Here is a 16,845-nt window from a genome sequence, read left to right on the forward strand (position 1 = left end):
GTCGAGGCTTTCCGCTCTGAGACCCCTAGCCTTTAGGCTTAGCTCAGGGAGGAGCTGGAAAGTTCCAGGCATGGAGGGACAGCTGGACCAGACCTTCCTTGACACCCTCCACCGGATGTTCTTGTCCACTGACAGTGCTCCCACCATTTGGGGGCACCCCCTTTTTAAGGCACTTGTCTAAACTAGACAAGGGAGCTCCCCTGAGCTCCACTCAGCCCAGCAGGAACTTTTGTGAGAATTTTGTTTCTGATATTCCGCCTCGAGGACAGCACTGGGTGTCACGTGAGAGCAGATGTAGCAGTCCAAGCTCGTCCACACCCTGTGTGCAGAAATGGCTCTCCAGATCCCAAGGATGTATCTCAGGTCACTGTGGTCCAGTGCTGACAGAGGCACTGTTCTCTGGGTTTGCAGATGAGGAGTCGGGATCAGACATGCTGTTAACTTGCTAACATCTCACAGCTAGTAAGTGGCAGGCCCAAGATTTGAACCCGAGTCTGTCTCAAACCACAGCCCTGCTCCCTTCCCCTGCTGCACAGTCCCAATCTCCTGAGCGCCACCTTCCTCTAGGGGTGCCACCTTGATCTCAAGCGTCGTGTCTCTAGACCAAGAACAGGAAGGGAAAGCACAACTCAGGAAGGTCCCAGATTTGAGACTGATACAGACTCAGCTATGATAAGTGACAGCCTAGATCACGTCCAAAACACCAAGGGAGCCAGAGGGACTGTTAACTGAGTCCAAGCTTGTACTGCTCGCCACATGCCAGGCCAATAAATCAAAAGACGAGTTGTTGGGGCAAAGAACAGCGACTTTATTCATAAAGCCAGCAGACGGAGAAGGTGGTGGCTCGTGCCCCTAAGAACCATCTTGCCTGAGTTAGAAATTCAGGCTTCTTTTATACTAAAAGGGGAGGGGGTAAAGTCAAACATGTCCTGGTTCCTGTCAGCTTCCAGAGGGTATGTGTTAATTTCTTCCTTCCTGCAGTCATTCACAGGTGGGCCTGGTCAGGATGTTTCCTTTGAGCTAAACAAAGGTATTTTAGCTTAATACTCATTAGTGGGAGGCAGGGTTCCCAGGGACGGGCCATTATGTATAATTTAAGCTTATAGGCAACATCCCTTTAGTGATTAACTTGTAATAGAATACAAAGTTTCTTCCCTATTACAGGACCTCACCAACACTTTCTCCCACCCATGTGTATGATGAACCCTCCATCTTCCGCCTTCTTGCAAATGGACTGGGGTCCCTACCTTCCAGGCTACCTTTCCCACAGCCAGTCAGGTGGCAATGCAGACTAATGGGGCACATCTGCCACTCCTGTCTGTCCCCAACTCACACCAGGTGTTGTGACATGTGTCCTGGGCCTCAGTCCTGAGTTCAAGAGAGGAGGGAAGCCAAGCCACCCTCTTCCAGTAGTGGAACTGAATTGCCAGTCTGGGAAAACTAGCCCCCTACCCATACTGGAAACCTGCTCAGGCCTAATGCCTCTGGATTTGGCATATCCAGCCAGTCACTGCATGGCCCACATGTGGCCCACTAAGGTGGACCTCCAGCCTTTCTGCTGGGGAGGACTCACCCAGCTTCTATAGAACCCATTCTCCTCAGGTAGCATCCTCTCAGCTCTGTCCTGCTCTTGAGTTCCTCTCCAACATCTTCTTTTAGGGAGAACTTTCCTAGGGAGCTTGCTGCAGGGAGTAGCCCTGGCTCCCCACACATCTCTGGGCTCACCTTTGAGGTCTCCCCAGGTCCAGTGTCAGACACCCTATTGTACCAAGACATGCAGAAGACTTGGGGGAAGAAGACATGAATGCTGCTGACCCTAGACTGGGGCAGGCCTGAAGAACAACAGATCTGTTCCAACTTGAAAGGAATTGCGGAAAGGCCGAACAATGGGATTAAGGTCAGAACTGAGTTCCAGAGAGTGGGTTTGTTGCATTAGAATCTAGATTACTGGCATCCTCTATGCCAGGACCACCTGACTGGGGCATTGTACATCTCCATCTACCTACACCCTACTCTATTTCCACTCTGGGCTGGCCCAACTCTGGAGTGATGTGAAAGGCAGGCCACCTAGACTGGCCAACTTGGGTACAGGAGTGTGAACTTCTCTCTGTCCCCCATACTTAGGTCCTTCCAGGCACTGATGCCAATGAGTAAAGCAGTGATACACTACACAATTTATTACGCAGCCCTGCCTCTGTGTACTCTTCACTTGATCAACTCCAGTTTTCCCTATAATGCCATTATTATTGGGGAAGGGAAGATACTCCAGCGTAAACCAGACAGAAGTAAATAACCACAGTTCTGACTGAAACTTTGACATAGGTCTTATACCTGTGAAGGGAGGAAGAAAGGACGATTGGCTAGCAAGAGCGTCAGATGACAGTGCAACTCCAAGAAAATCTCAGCCATCCCAACAGGGAGCTCCAAAGATTCCTGCCTTGATCGGCCATTGGCTGGCCAGGAGAGCATGGCATAAGCTCAAAAGCTACAGCAGATCCCTGAGATACCATAGCTGGAACATGGTGGCTAAGTACACTCTTCATAGCAGGCTCTGTCTTGGAGGGGCTCTCAGCAGCACATCTCCACGGCAACCACACTTTTGGGTCAAAATTCAACTTCCTGGGGAGCTGTATCAGTTAGCTTTTGCTATGTAACAAACCACCCTAAAACACAGTGGCTTTGAAAAAATAAGTATTTCTCAAAAAAAGAAAGCAAGAAAAACAAAGCGTCTTCCCTGGCGCTCCAGTGGTTAAGACTCCATGCTTCCACTGTAGGGGACACGGGTTCGATCCCTGGCCGGGAATATTAAGATCCCACATGCTGTGACACAGCCCATCCACCAAAAAGAAAAAGAAAAAGAAAAAGAAAAAATAAGTATTTCTCATGCATTTGCGAGTTGGTTCTGTTGATGCTGATGATCTCAGCTAGATTTGCTTACATGTCCGGTGGCTGTCATCTGATCCAGACTGGCCTCCACTAGAGCAACTAGCTCCAGCTTCCAGGGTCTCTCATCCTCTAGCAGGCTCTGATTCCGGTGTCTCTCACCCTCCAGCAGGCTCTATGAATCAGTTGGTCAGCTTTAGACAAACAGCCTTTTTTCTTGATTAATCGATTTTTCTGCTTTTCCTAAAGCATTTATAATGAGATATATTAGCTATTGCACAGATTCTGCCTTGGCAGGCTCATAAATAACTGGAGGCAATTTTATTACCTAGAACCATTTAACCAACACATTTACACTGGTCTTAACAACAGCCTGAGTTATTTTATTTGCTATGTGGGCCAGAGGGATAAACATGTTTGGAAACATGTTTTAGTTTGGAAACACCCTCACTAGGGTTAGAAGTTCTTGGTTAAACCAGTAAAATCTGGGTGGTAAGTTATCTCATTGAGCTATTAACAAAATATGAGCAACCGGGGGAAGGAATTCCCCTCTCTGAGCTGTGGATTCTATATGTGAGAACACTAGTGCAGTCCACATCATTCACAGGACTGGTGTGAACAATGAGGTCAGGTTCGATTTACAGTGAGACTTTATTATGAGAAGGCAGAGGGGCTTTACAATGCATCTCCTCAGAGTCCCAGGCCACCACATGGAGACCAAATGAGACAGTTCCTCCCCAACACATCAGAAAAAGCTACACACCATAAACACACTTAGAATATCCCAGCATCAACCCTGAGAACTCCCCAACACCATGCATTGGCCACGAATTCTGAATTCCCAGAGTCTACTCCAAAACATAAGTCTAAACTTTGCTTTGCAGCCTCTTATCTTTTCCAAAGAAAAAAACATAAAAATAAAATTAATACGATCAGTCCAGCAGAGATTAATCCAATACACAACGAAACAATCCACGAGTCAGTTTTCTTCTCAGATTCTGCAGAGAGAAAGAAGAGGAGAACATTAAGAGGAAACCTACTGGCAGGGGCCAAAGAAGACCACACGACTGCTTCTAGGATCTGTGTGGCTGTGTATCATCTTCCCTGTCAGAGATAGAACCACCAACCTTCTGCCACACGTCTTTGCATCCTCCATCCTATCACTTAACACCTTCACACATCAAACAGCCTGCTTAGCACTTGCCAGAAAAACACCGCAATATCAAACACCACATACAATATACACATACCATGCACACGTCCAAAGCTTCCATACTACTACACTACCCTGTATCACTTGTATACTGCTGTAGACTGAATGTCTATCTCCCCTCAAAATTCTTATGTTGAAATCCTAATGCCCAATACAATGGTATTAGGAGGTGGGGCTTTGGGGAGCTTTAGGTCATGAGGGTGGAGCCCTCATGAGTCAGATTAGTGCCTTATAAAGGAGGCCCTCGAGAGATCCCTCACCCCTTCCACCATGTGAGGACACCATGAGAGGTCTGAAACCTGGAAAAGGGCTCTCAGCCATAGTGGCGCACTAATCTCAGAATTCCAGCCTCCAGAACTGTGAAAAATAAAGTTCTGTTCTTTATAAGTGACCCAGTCTGTGGCAATTTGTTGTATTGGGTTGGCCAAAACGTGCCTTTGATTTTTAAGTAAAAATAAAAGACACATTTTTCATTTTCACCAAGAACTTATTGAACAACGTATTCACCCTTTTGTTCCACTGTCTTCTGTTTTTCAGGCAACTTCATAATTCCACCTTCCCAAAACTTTTAATCTTTTTGAGCAAAGAACTGTTGCAGGTGCCTTTTATAGTCTTCCAGGGAATTGAATTTTTTTTCCATTAAGAGAATTTTGTAAAGACCTAAATAAATGGAAATCCAAAGGTGCAATGTCTGGTGAATATGGCAGATGAATCAGAACTTCCCAGCCAAGCTGTAACAGTTTTTGCCAGGTCATCAAAGAAACACGTGGTGTTACATTATGGATGTAATGGAAGTAATGGATGTAATGGATGTAATGGATGTAATCTTCCTGATGGAAGATTATGTGTTTTCTGTTGACTAATCCTGGATGCTTTTCGTCAAGTACTGCTTTCAGTTGGTCTAATTGGGAGCAGTACATGTTGGAATTAATCGTTTGGTTTTCCGGAAGGAGCTCATAATAGAGGACTCCCTTCCAATCCCACCATATACACATCACCTTCTTTGGATGAAGACTGGCATTTCGTGTGGCTGGTGGTGGTTCAATTCGCTTGCCTACGATCTCTTCCGTTTCACGTTATTGTACAGTATCCAGTTTTCATCGCCCGTCACAATTTGTTTTAAAAACAGAACATTTTTGTTATGTTTAAGTAGAGAATCGCATGCAGAAATACGGTCAAGAAGGTTTTTTTTGCTTAACTTATGTGCAACCCAAACATCAAAGAGATGAACATAACCAAGCTGGTGCAAATGATTTTCAACGCTTGGTTTGGATATTTTGAGTATGTCGGCTATCTCCTGCGTGGTATAATGTTGATTGTTCTCAATTAATGTCTTGATTTGATCGCTATCAACTTCAACTGGTCTACCTGACCGTGGAGCATCGTCCAGCAAGAAATCTCCAGCACGAAACTTCGCAAACCACTTTCGACACGTTTGATCAGTCACAGCAACCTTCTCCATACACTGCACAAGTCTTTTTTGCATTTCGGTTGTGTTTTTACTTTTCTTGAAATAATAAAGCATAATATGCCAAAAATGTTGCTTTTTTTCTTCCATCTTCAATATTAAAATGGCTACACAAAAGTTCACCAATTTTGATGTCTTTTTTTAAATGCACACTGATATGACAGCTGTCACGTACAATCTAACAAAATTGTTTTGAATGACGTTAAAGACAACTAAGTGCTAGTAGAGCCATCTTATGGAAAAAAACGAATGAACCTTTTGGCCAACCCAATAGCAGCCCATACGGACTAAGACATACACATATCACCCAGACAAATGCCTTATACCATACACACAAAGCATATTTCAATTTCATATTCCCCATGCCCCACACGTATCCTAAACACATCCCTGCACACACCACCCACCCACACAATCCCTAGTCCTTACTTCCAGGAACAATTTCTCTCTCCCTTCAGGGCCATCCCAAGCCCCACCTGGCACACCCTGACCACATTTCCCAGGGCCACTGGTTAGCCTCTGCCTTCCTTACCTCCCTCACCTCTAGGCAGATGCATTGGACCAGCAGGACCAGAGCCATGACCCTGGAAGCCAGGTCATCACCACTCTCTACCTATTAGACCATCTGTCCCAGCTTAAGGACCTAATCTGGACTACTGACTCTGGGGCTGAGCTAAACCAGACCAAGCTTTCTCTCCTTCCCTATTGGCCCCCATATTCCCCTAGACTGTGTGGGAACCAAAGTTGATATTATATTCCCCTCAAGAGGAAGAGTTGGGGAAATGTCTAGGGGGCTGCTTACCTATCAGAATCGGGGTGAAGTTGAAACTCTGGCACATGAGTGAGGATACATGCCATACCACACACTGGTAGATGGTCACATTGTCTTCCAGAGAGGGCTTCAGCCTCAAGTCGCTGGTGATATTAAATGTACCATCCTCATTCTTCATGGTGGGGCCAGTGATAACGTCCTCAGAAATCTCCTGGAACTGGGGATCCTTCTGGGTCCACCTTTTCCATGTTATGTTAATATACTCTGGGTAGAATCCACTTGACTTACACAAAATATGTCTGTCTTCATTATCTTTCACCACGGCTCGCTCCAGAAACAAGCTACTGACTGGGTGAGCTGCCAGGGGAGAGAAATCATGCCTTGAGGGTGGGTAGGGACTTGCTTATTATTAGCCCAATGTCAGACCCATGGCAAGCCTTCAGGAAAGGTGAGTCAACTGAATGGTATTCTGCCTAGGCTAAATGATCTGGGTATGCTGGTTCCAGTGCTGGCAGGGTGCCGATATGCTGTGACCCCGAAACTCACAGCAATTTTATAAAGCAGAGTTTCTTAGGCCCCTCTGTGTCATAGACACGGTTGAGAATCTGAGGAAAGCCTTGGAACAGTGTTGTGGCAGAGACTGCTACTTGCTGCGAATCTCTATTCTTCAAAGACACCTCCAAGTTAAAGCTACTTCTCCCACCTTTCTCTGCAGCTGGGTGTAGGCATGTGAACTAAGGGTCTGGAAGTTTGGATGTATTCAGAAGTAGTGAGAGCAACTTCTAAGAAGTCTCCTGAAATAACAAGGGTATCTTAAAGAGAAGAACAGTGTCTCTCCCCCTCCACTTCTTCCTTCTTGCAGAATGGCTGCAATACCATGTCATGGCTGGAGATGGAGAAGACATTTCCAAGCACAAGGTGGAAATGCAGGTTGAGGATGGCAAAGTGATGACATAAAAGGATCCTGGGTCCTAGATGATCACAGAACTGCCACACATGCCCTGGGTTAGCTACAGTTTTGTGAAAGGAAAATAAACTACCTTCTTAAAAGCACTATTGACTTCTCGCTTCCCTCTGACATGTAAAGACCTAAAGTCATCACTTCTATCCTCATAACAGGAAAAAAAAGCTGAGCTGAACAAACTGTAAATCCACAGCTTTTCTTAGATCCTTCAGAGAATTGAGGTGACAGGGCAAACCACCACCCTGAAAAAAGACAGGCAGATTGAGAGAATCACAGCCGAGATCATAAAACCTTAAGCAGAAGGTACTGGAGTAATAAACTGGTCGACACACTTAAGCAGTAACTCTGACAAATTGCTAAAGGATAAGTGTGGACTAGATTGAGAATAAAAAACTCCTAAAGGCCCAGTTTTAGGGGGGGTCACAACACTTTCATGAGTTTTACCTCCCAGAATCCCACCACGCTCTCACTGTGAAGATCCAAGAAAAATTCCCTCCTATTTTGAGCAATGGGGAGAGGAAAAGTTAACTATTTAAAAATATACCCAGTGCATTCTCCATAATAAAGGATGCTCTCAAGGGAAAAGACTTTGCCAGAGTCTTGCCTGACCTGGGATAGTGATGATTAGCCAACTCCAGCCCCCTCTAGCCTTCCCGCCTCACCTAGAAACACTTCTGAAGGTGAGACAGCCTAGGGGCTCAGGCAACTCAAAAGAATGAGATTTAACCATACGAGTATAGACTGCTTCTCCTCCACAACACCTTACCACTACATCAACAGAGTTCCAGAATGGTAACAGATTACAACTGAGAGAGCTGTTAAACACAGGCTCTGTTTAAGGTGTTCATAGGGAAATTCAAACAAAACAAGGAAGGGGGAAAACTCTGGCACCTACAGGTACAGCATTAACACTAAACACAGCCTAACGCCTAGCCAAAGCAACATAGACTCTCACACCAAAAGCCTATTCACCTCAGTTCTTACTACCTGATACATAATATCTGGTTTTCAACAAAAAATTACAAGGCATGCTGAAAAGTATGAAAAGACAAAGCAAGCCTCAGAACAAGACTCTCGTATGACACAGATTTTAGAATTATCAGATAGAGAATTCTAAATAATGATTAAAATGTTAAGAGCACTAATGGAAAAAGCAGACAATATGCAAGAACAAATGGATAATGTAAATAGACAGATGGAAACTTTAAGAAAGAATCAAAAGGAAATGCTAGAAATCAAAAACATTATAAAAGAAATGAAAAATGCCTCTGATGGGCTCATCAGTAAACTTCACAGTGCCAAGGAAAGAATTAGCTAGCTTAAAAATGTCAATAGAAACTTCCCAAACTGAAATGCAAAGAGAAAAAAGAATGGGGAAAAAAACCAGAAGGGAACAGAATATCCAAGAACTGTGAGATGACAGCAAAAGGTAACATATGTAATAGGAATACCAGAAGAAGAAAAGAGAAAGGAGCAGAAGAAACATTTTGAAAAATAATGGCTGAGAATTTTCCAAAATTAATGACAGACACCAAAGCACAGATCCAGGAAGCTCAGACAACACCGAGCAGAAAAATACCAAAAAAAGAAAAAAAAAAATTTATACCTAGGTATACCATATTCAAAACGCAAAAAAACAAAGAGAAAATCTTGAAAGAAGCCAGAGGAAAAAAATAACTTACCTATAGAGGAACAATGATAAGGATGACATGGGACTTCTTAAATGCAAGAAAGAAGAGAGTGGAGTGAAATATTTAAAGTATTCGAAGAAAGAAAACCCCACCAATCTAGACTCCTATATCCAGAAGAATTACCCTTCAAAAATGAAGTATACTTTCTCAGACAAAAACTGAGGAAATCTGTCACCAGTAGACCTGCTTTGCTACATGTTAAAAGAAGTTCTTCAGAGAGATGGAGAATGATATAGGTCAGAAACTAGAATCTACAAAAAGAAAGGAAGAGTGTCAGAGAAGGAATAAATGAAGGCAAAATAAAACATTTATTTTTCTTATGCTTAACTGATCTAACAGATCATTGTGTTCATTCAAAATAATAATAGCAACAATGTACTGGGTGGTTATAGCATATGAAAAAGTTAAATGAATGACAGTAATGTTATAAGAGATGGGAGAGAAGAACTGGAAATACTCTGTTATTAAGGACCTGTACTACCCATGGAGCAATACAGTGTTATTTGAAAGCAGACTTAAATTAGTTGTAAATGTACACTGCAAACTCTAGGACAACGATTAAAATAAATTTTAAATAAGTATAATTGATATACAGAGAAAAGAGAGAAAATGGTATCGTATAAAATATTCAGTTAAAACCAGAGAAGGGGGGCTTCCCTGGTGGTGCAGTGGTTGAGAGTCTGCCTGCTGATGCAAGCGACACAGGTTCGTGCCCTGGTCCAGGAAGATCCCACATGCCGCGGAGCAGCTAGGCCTGTGAGCCATGGCCGCTGAGCCTGCGCGTCCAGAGCCTGTGCTCTGCAACGGGAGAGGCCACAACAGTAAGAGGCCCGCGTACTGCAAAAGAACAAAAAAAAAAACAAAACACAGAAGGCATAAAAAGAGGCAGAAAATTAAAAAAATTTAAAAAACAAAGGGCACCAAATAGAAAACAGATACAAACACAATACATATCAGTCCAACTATATACGCAATCACTTTAAATGAATGGTCTAACTACATCAACTAAAAGACAGAGACTGTCATAGTGGATAAAAAAAAGACTCAAACATGTGCTTTCTACAAGAAACCCACTTTAAATATGAGGACCCAAATAGATTAAAAGTAAAAGGATTGAGAAAGATATACCATACTAATACTAACCCAAAGAGAACTAACCCAAAGAGAACCAAAGAGAACTAATACTAACCCAAAAAGAACATTATTAATGAATAATCAATTCATCAATTATAACAAATATACCATAAATACAAGATGATACTAATGGGGCAAGTGGGGTGAGGAGGCAAGAGTAATACGGGAACTCGGTACTAACTTTCCAATTTCTCTGTAAATCTAAAACTCTTCTAAAAAATAAAGTGTATCTAATTTTGGGGGAAAAAAACCCTTTTATTTTAGGCTTTCTGTCAGTTGCAGAGGAAATGAATTCTAATATACATCCCCATTACCAAAATTAATATGTACAAAACATTCAAAGTCTTAAGTACAATTATGGAGGGCTCACAGACACTGCCCCTCAGTTACAGGCTGAATTGTATGCCCCCCCCCCCAAATTCATATGTTGAAGTCCTAATCCCTAGTGCTAGTCCCTCAGACTATGACTATATTTGAAGGTAGGGTTTTCATTGAGGTTGGTAAGTTAAATGAGATTATTAGGTTGAATCCTAATCTAATATGACTGATGTCTGTATAAGAAGAGGAGATTAGGATACACAAATACAGAGGGAAGAGGGGGTGAAGACACAGGGAGAAGACAAGCACCTACAAGCCAAGGAGAGAGGCCTCTGAAGAAACCAACCCTGCTGTCACCTTGATCTCATCTAGACTCCAGAATTGTGAGAAAATAAATTTCTGTTGTTTAAGCCACCCAGTCAGTGGTGTTTTGTTATGGCAGCCCCAAGCTCATCCACAGAGTATCTGACCTATTTATAATAGAAGAAAGTGGAGCTCAAAAACGTGTTTAGGGAAAAGTGTTGTTATAAATCTTGACTGAGCACCTACCTCACAACAGCACTGGCTGAGCATTTTCATACATGATCTTGTGTAATCCTCAGAACACTATGAGGCAGGTATGACTTACTGCCTCATTTTGCACATGGAAAATTCATTTGCACATGGGAAAATTCACGTGTAAAGATGTTAAATGGCTGACCCAATCACTCAGTTTGGAAGCAACAAAGTTAGATAGAATAGGATTCAGATCCATGGAACCAGAGTGCAATCTCTCTCCTTCCCCAGCTACCTTTCAGAGGTACCTCTTCAGTGAAGACTAACTGTCCACACACCAAGGAAATTATATAATTACTTTGACTATCTTTTACTGCGAACTTAAAATGGGCCAAACACTATTCTAAGCATCCTCCTTGCATTTTTCATAGCCTCTTCCCTACAATCAATCCTCTTAGAAAAGTACTATTACATTTGTTTAGAGGGAAGGGCATTGAGATTCAGTGTGATTAATAACTTGTCCAAAGTTGTCTAGAAGTCCATGGAAGCCCAGGACTCAAACCCACGTCTATGTGACTCCTAGGCCCATGCTCTGCTCCACTTGGCCCATCTACATCTCCACCCCAAGTCCCATCACCATGGGAATCACAGGGCACTGCCCTCAGGCACTCACCTACAACCTCCAGCCAGACTCTCCCCTGTGCTTTCTGAGGAGTGACCACCAACTCACATCGGTACTCTCCTGCTTCCCACAGTTGGACCCCAGGCAGCTGCAGTGAGGCATCCCCCCTCTTCAGCCTCCATGGAGACACGTTGGCTCCAGGTCGGAATGCTACTTTGTGGTCTCCAAAAAATTCAAACAGTTTGATCTCTATTTCAGACAATTGAGCCTTCCGAAACCAGGTGATACCCATACTGTTGATGTCCAGGTGTGGGAAACCAGGGATCTTGCAAAAGATAGTCGCATTTTCATTCAGGAAAACCATCTGAGTCCTCCCTGCCATCTCCACTTCCAGAAAACCTGGGGCAATATGAGAACTGTGTTATGGAAGACCCTTGGAAGAAACATAGGCCTGGGGCTCTAAAACACTGCCATACAATTGGAAACAACTTCCCTTTTTGTGGGGGCGGGGGGAGGGGGTCTTCAGATACAAAGGCCCTTAGTTTATGGCCCCTCATTAATCCACATAAACTCCTTCAACTTTGTTCTTTTTTTTTTTTTCCCAAGATTGTTTTGGCTATGCTGGGTGCCTTGCAATTTCAGAGGAATTTGAGAAACAGTTTATCAATTTCTACAAAGAAGTCAGCTAAGTTTCTAATAGGAATTGAACTGAATCTGTAGATCAATTTGACAAGTATTGCCATCTTAGCAATGTTGCTTCTAATCCACAAATGTGTTTGGCGGATGTGTTATGGACTGTTTGTGTCCCCACCAAATTCATATGTTGTGGCCTAATCCCCAGTGTGATGGTATTTGGAGGAGGGGCCTTTGGGAGATAATTAGGTCATGAGGGTGAGCCCTCATGAATCAGATTAGTGCTCTTATAAGAGACATGAGAGGGAGTTTCCTGGCGGTCAAGTGGTTTAGACTCTGTGCTTCCACTGCAGGGGACATGGGTTTGGTCCCTGATCGGGGAATTAAGATCCCACATGCCATGCAGCCAAAAAATAAATAAATAAAAATAAAAAATAAGAGACATGAGAAATATGAGACATCTCTCCAAACCTGAGGATATAGTAAAAAGTGTTCACCTACAAGCCAGGAAGGGGTCCCTCACCAGGAACCAAATCAGTCAGCACCTTGATCATGGACTTCCCAGCTTCCAGAACTGTGGGAAATAAACTTGTTGTTGTTGTTGTTTTGGCAGCATGCATGCGGGATCTTAGTTCCCCAATCAGGGATCGAACCCGTGCCCCCTGCAGTGGAAGCGTGGAGTCTCAACCACTGGACCACCAGGGAAGTCCCAGAGTAAATTTCTTATTTCACGCCTCTCCGTTCCAGCAACTGGCATGATGAAAGAGAGGCAGAGGTTTACAGAACATCAGAGCGTGTGCTCACAGACTCCTACAGGTGCCGACTCTGCACATAGTAGGCGTCAGTATACAACTGTTGAATCAGTAAATGAATCCGCATTTCACAATACAGAGTTCAGGGTTGGTTGGGGCTTTTTAAGATATTTAGCCCCAGCCGGACTCGGACCTCACTGCGTAGTGAAAGCCACCCCTCCTCCCTCCCTGCCTCCTTCCTTCTCTCCCTCCTGCCCTACCTGCGGTGAGCAGCGTGAGCCCCAGGATCAGCACCAGAACCGGGAACACAGCACGGAGCCCCACCCCGTTGGGCCGCCCGCCCTCTGCGCCGTGGCCACAGCTTCCCGGAACTTGCATCCTCAAACTTTCTCTTAGTTGCTTTCTTCCTCTTAGGAGTGGGCAGGTCCTAAGGAGTGAGTGACGGGACATCTCTTGCGGGGTGAGTGGAACTTTACGCAGAATTAGTTAATGGCGCATTTGCACCTTCTGCAACTCTGCGAGAAGTCGTTTTGGTTGCTCCATTCACAGAGACGGAAAGTTACTGACAGCGCCTTGCTCAGTCACACTTCTACCGGCTGCGCGCGCGCGCCGAGAGTGGGAGCGGCTAGCAGTGGGCAGGAAGTTCCTGCCTCCGAGCGCGCCGGCCGGCATGGGCACAGGGTTCGCGTCAGCCTCTACGTTCGCTTTATAAGCTGAGGCCAGGGTCCGATCGCCTGGGCGCTGCTCTAAGGAAGATCCACTATGCAGGAGCGCATTGGGGGCAATTGTTCTTACCATCAGCATGATAAACTAACATTACTTTTTTTTTTTTTTTTACGGTTCTGAAAAGTCATTCTTTATTTTGATACTGAGAAATGGATTATTTCCTAACGTATCAGTAAACAGGCTGTCACAGTCACCGGGGATTGTAGCCACCACCAGAAGGTAAGCTGGTGAGCCCTGAGGCAACTCAGGAAGGAAAGAATACTTGCCATCTAGCAGCCATCAGACCGCAGCCACTCCCTACAAAAACACAGGACACTGGCCCCAGATAGTTGAGGTACATATCAAAGGAATGATTTCAGTGAGCCCAGACTCTTGCATCTTCCCATACGTAGAAATGGGCTTAATTCCTTAACTTGGGGTATCTGGTTTTCTTTAATTACAATAATCTTTTGATGTTCCCGACTACCTGCCCTTTGTTGCAAAACCCGCCCCCTCGCCTCCTTGGAGCAGTTTTCTCAGGGTTACTTGAGATGCTGCCTCCTGGGCTTGAAGTCCTAAAAATTCCCACCGAATAAAACATAACTCAGAGAGTGGCATTGACTTACATATACTACCAAATGTAAAATAGATAGCTAGTAGGAAGCAGCCGCATAGCACAGGGAGATCAGCTGGGTGCTCTGTGACCACCTAGAGGGGTGGGATAGGGAGGGTGGGAGGGAGACGCAAGAGGGAGGAGATATGGAGATATATGTATATCTGATTCACTTTGTGATACAGAAGAAACTAACACACCATTGTAAAGCAATTATACTCCAATAAAGATGTTAAAAAAAAACCATAACTTTTAGGATGCGCGTATTTTTTCAGCCGACATACAAAAAATAAACCCTTCAATCTGTAAAGAATGTCACGTGTTTTCATATTGTTGTAAAGCAGACTTATAGAATAGGAACATCTGCTACCAGCTCCAACTTACATTTCTTTAAAAAAAAATCTTATATTACTGAAACCTAAAGCTAAATTTATATTTCCAGGATGCTTCAGTCAAATGTCTGAGAACAGCCCATTTCCCCTTACTAACCAAAACGTGGCTTGTGACCTCTCCAAGCAAAACAAAATGCTCAGTGATCAAGTTTTACAATCTCCAGACCACCTTTAAAATCAATTTAACTGCCAAGTTCAGAACACAAGTGGCATTTGCTGTTGTTATAAACGCACATATCTCTTTCTCCAGCATCTTGCATTCCAGTAGTCTCATTGATCCTATTTAATTATTTTTCTCACATCTTTAAAAAGAGTGTAACCTACAGAAACTCACAGGCAGAACTGGACTCAAATGCCAGCTACACCAGCTGCTCTTTGCAGGACAAAAGGCAAGTTACCTCACCCCCTCTACCCCCGACAGCCTCGATTTCCACTTCTCTAAAATTCAGGTCGTAAAATCTTCCCTGCAGGACTGTTGTAAGAATTACAGTATCCTGTGGGCTGTGGATCAAATCCCAATAAAGAGTAGTCTTATTGGCACAGTGAATTTTGAGTTAGTGGTACTGTCAGTAACTAAACAAATATTTACATTCTCCCTTATCTGCAGAATAAGCTCACTGTGGCCATATGACCAAGTTCTGACCCAATTAATATAAATGGAAGTGTTTTGTGTGCTTTCTGGGAAATGTCTTTAAAGGGAGGGATATGCTCTTTACCCTTTCCTCCATCTGCTGGCAGGAATGCAGATGTAATAGCTAGAGCATCAGCAAACATCTTGGACCATAGTGTAAAAGTCACACATTGGAGACAATGGAACAGCAAAATAGAGGGGTGCTGGGTCCCTGATGATTTGGGAAACTTCCCTACCAGCCCTAGAATGACACCTCTGAGCTTGCAGAACATAAGAAACAAAGTCAATAAGCCATTCTTATTTGAGGTGTTCTTATTTTCAGCAAAACTTAATCCTAATCACTACAAATGGTAAAAGAAATGGAGCTACTTTTGCTTGGAGTAGACTGGGGCTTTAAGACTTATTATCAGTTTTTAAATCTCTGAAAAGCTAACACATAAGTATATGCGTAGACATGTTGCATGTTTTTGAAGGCAGAAGGAAGGTTCCTATGTAGAATTTATGGAGAGACAGATTTGAACTCAGCCTAAGTGTCTCTAATAAAGGAATCGCCTTTTTTTTTTTTTTTTTTTTTTTTTTTTGCCATACGCGGGCCTCTTACTGCTGTGGCCTCTCCCGTTGCGGAGCGCAGGCTCCGAACGCGCAGGCTCAGCGGCCATGGCTCACAGGCCCAGCCGCTCCGCGGCATGTGGGATCTTCCTGGACCGGGGCACGAACCCGTGTCCCCTGCATCGGCAGGCAGACTCTCAACCACTGCGCCACCAGGGAAGCCCAGGAATGGCCATTTTAAGTCATCCCACAGGCAACCATTCACTGAACTCTGCCAGGTACGGTCTGAATATAATGGATTCAGGTGAATAAAGCACAGTCCTTAGCTTCACAAAGCTCATCTAGACCAGTGCTGCTCAAAGTAGCTGTGACAAAGGACCTTTTTAAAGAAAATATCCAACTCTTTGGGGACTGATATTTTATAAAATACAACAAAAATGAATTCTTAGAAAAAGGAAATCAAGACATAAAAATATAAGCTCCCATTTTTATTATAAAACAGACATAAAATTATTTTCAAAGGCATAACTAATTTCAGTTTCTATGTTGACCCCTCATTGTTGGGTGACACTGGTGTATAGACCAGTACCAGTCACAGAACATACTTTGAGAAACACTGATCTAGACAAATGCAAGTTGAGGGCCATTCAATAACTGGCCTGTACTTTTCAAAAATATCAGTGTCATGAAAGACAAAGAAAGGCTGAAGAGCTATTTCAGCTTAAGGGAAATAAAAGAGACACGACAAGTAAATGCAAAGCTTGATTCTGGATTAAATCCTAGATGACAAAAAAAAGAAATTACTATGAAGGACAGTATTCAGACAACTGGTGAAATCTGAATATGGACCAGATGTTATAATAGATCAATAGTATTAGAATGTCAACTGAAAAAAAACATATAACCTAAGAGTTGAGAATTATGTGGGTTTTTTTTTTTGCGGTACGCGGGCCTCTCACTGCTGTGGCCTCTCCCGTTGTGGAGCACAGGCTCCGGACACGCAGGCCCAG

The 16,845-nt window shown here is 43.7% G+C and overlaps 1 protein-coding gene across 1 annotated transcript; it reads right to left on the reverse strand.

Annotated features, from left to right (window-relative positions):
* Window positions 1–903: 903 nt before the first annotated feature.
* On the reverse strand, window positions 904–13,726 carry NCR3LG1 (natural killer cell cytotoxicity receptor 3 ligand 1). The gene is made up of 6 exons (XM_027115673.1): window positions 13,206–13,726; window positions 11,612–11,959; window positions 6,367–6,693; window positions 3,775–3,881; window positions 2,939–3,058; window positions 904–1,020 (listed from the first exon to the last, which is right to left on the reverse strand). Exons 1-6 carry the CDS (start codon window positions 13,393–13,395, stop codon window positions 982–984), a joined length of 1,131 nt encoding a protein of 376 aa, XP_026971474.1. The 5' UTR covers window positions 13,396–13,726; the 3' UTR covers window positions 904–981.
* Window positions 13,727–16,845: the final 3,119 nt, after the last annotated feature.

The sequence above is a fragment of the Aethalodelphis obliquidens genome, unplaced genomic scaffold (genome assembly GCF_003676395.1).
Source record: "Aethalodelphis obliquidens isolate GAN/ISIS:26980383/991018 unplaced genomic scaffold, ASM367639v1 scaffold14, whole genome shotgun sequence".
Classification (NCBI taxonomy): Eukaryota; Metazoa; Chordata; class Mammalia; order Artiodactyla; family Delphinidae; genus Aethalodelphis; species Aethalodelphis obliquidens.

Excerpts from the sequence above, each read along its gene's own strand:
- NCR3LG1 (XM_027115673.1), bottom strand. The coding sequence starts at position 13,395 with ATGTCCCGTCACTCACTCCTTAGGACCTGCCCACTCCTAAGAGGAAGA. Across the intron at positions 6,694-11,611 it reads AGTCTGGCTGGAGGTTGTAG|CTCACCCAGTCAGTAGCTTG; the intron begins GTGAGTGCCTGA and ends CTCCCCTGGCAG. Across the intron at positions 3,059-3,774 it reads GTTTTTTTCTTTGGAAAAGA|AGCCTGCTGGAGGGTGAGAG; the intron begins TAAGAGGCTGCA and ends ACTGATTCATAG.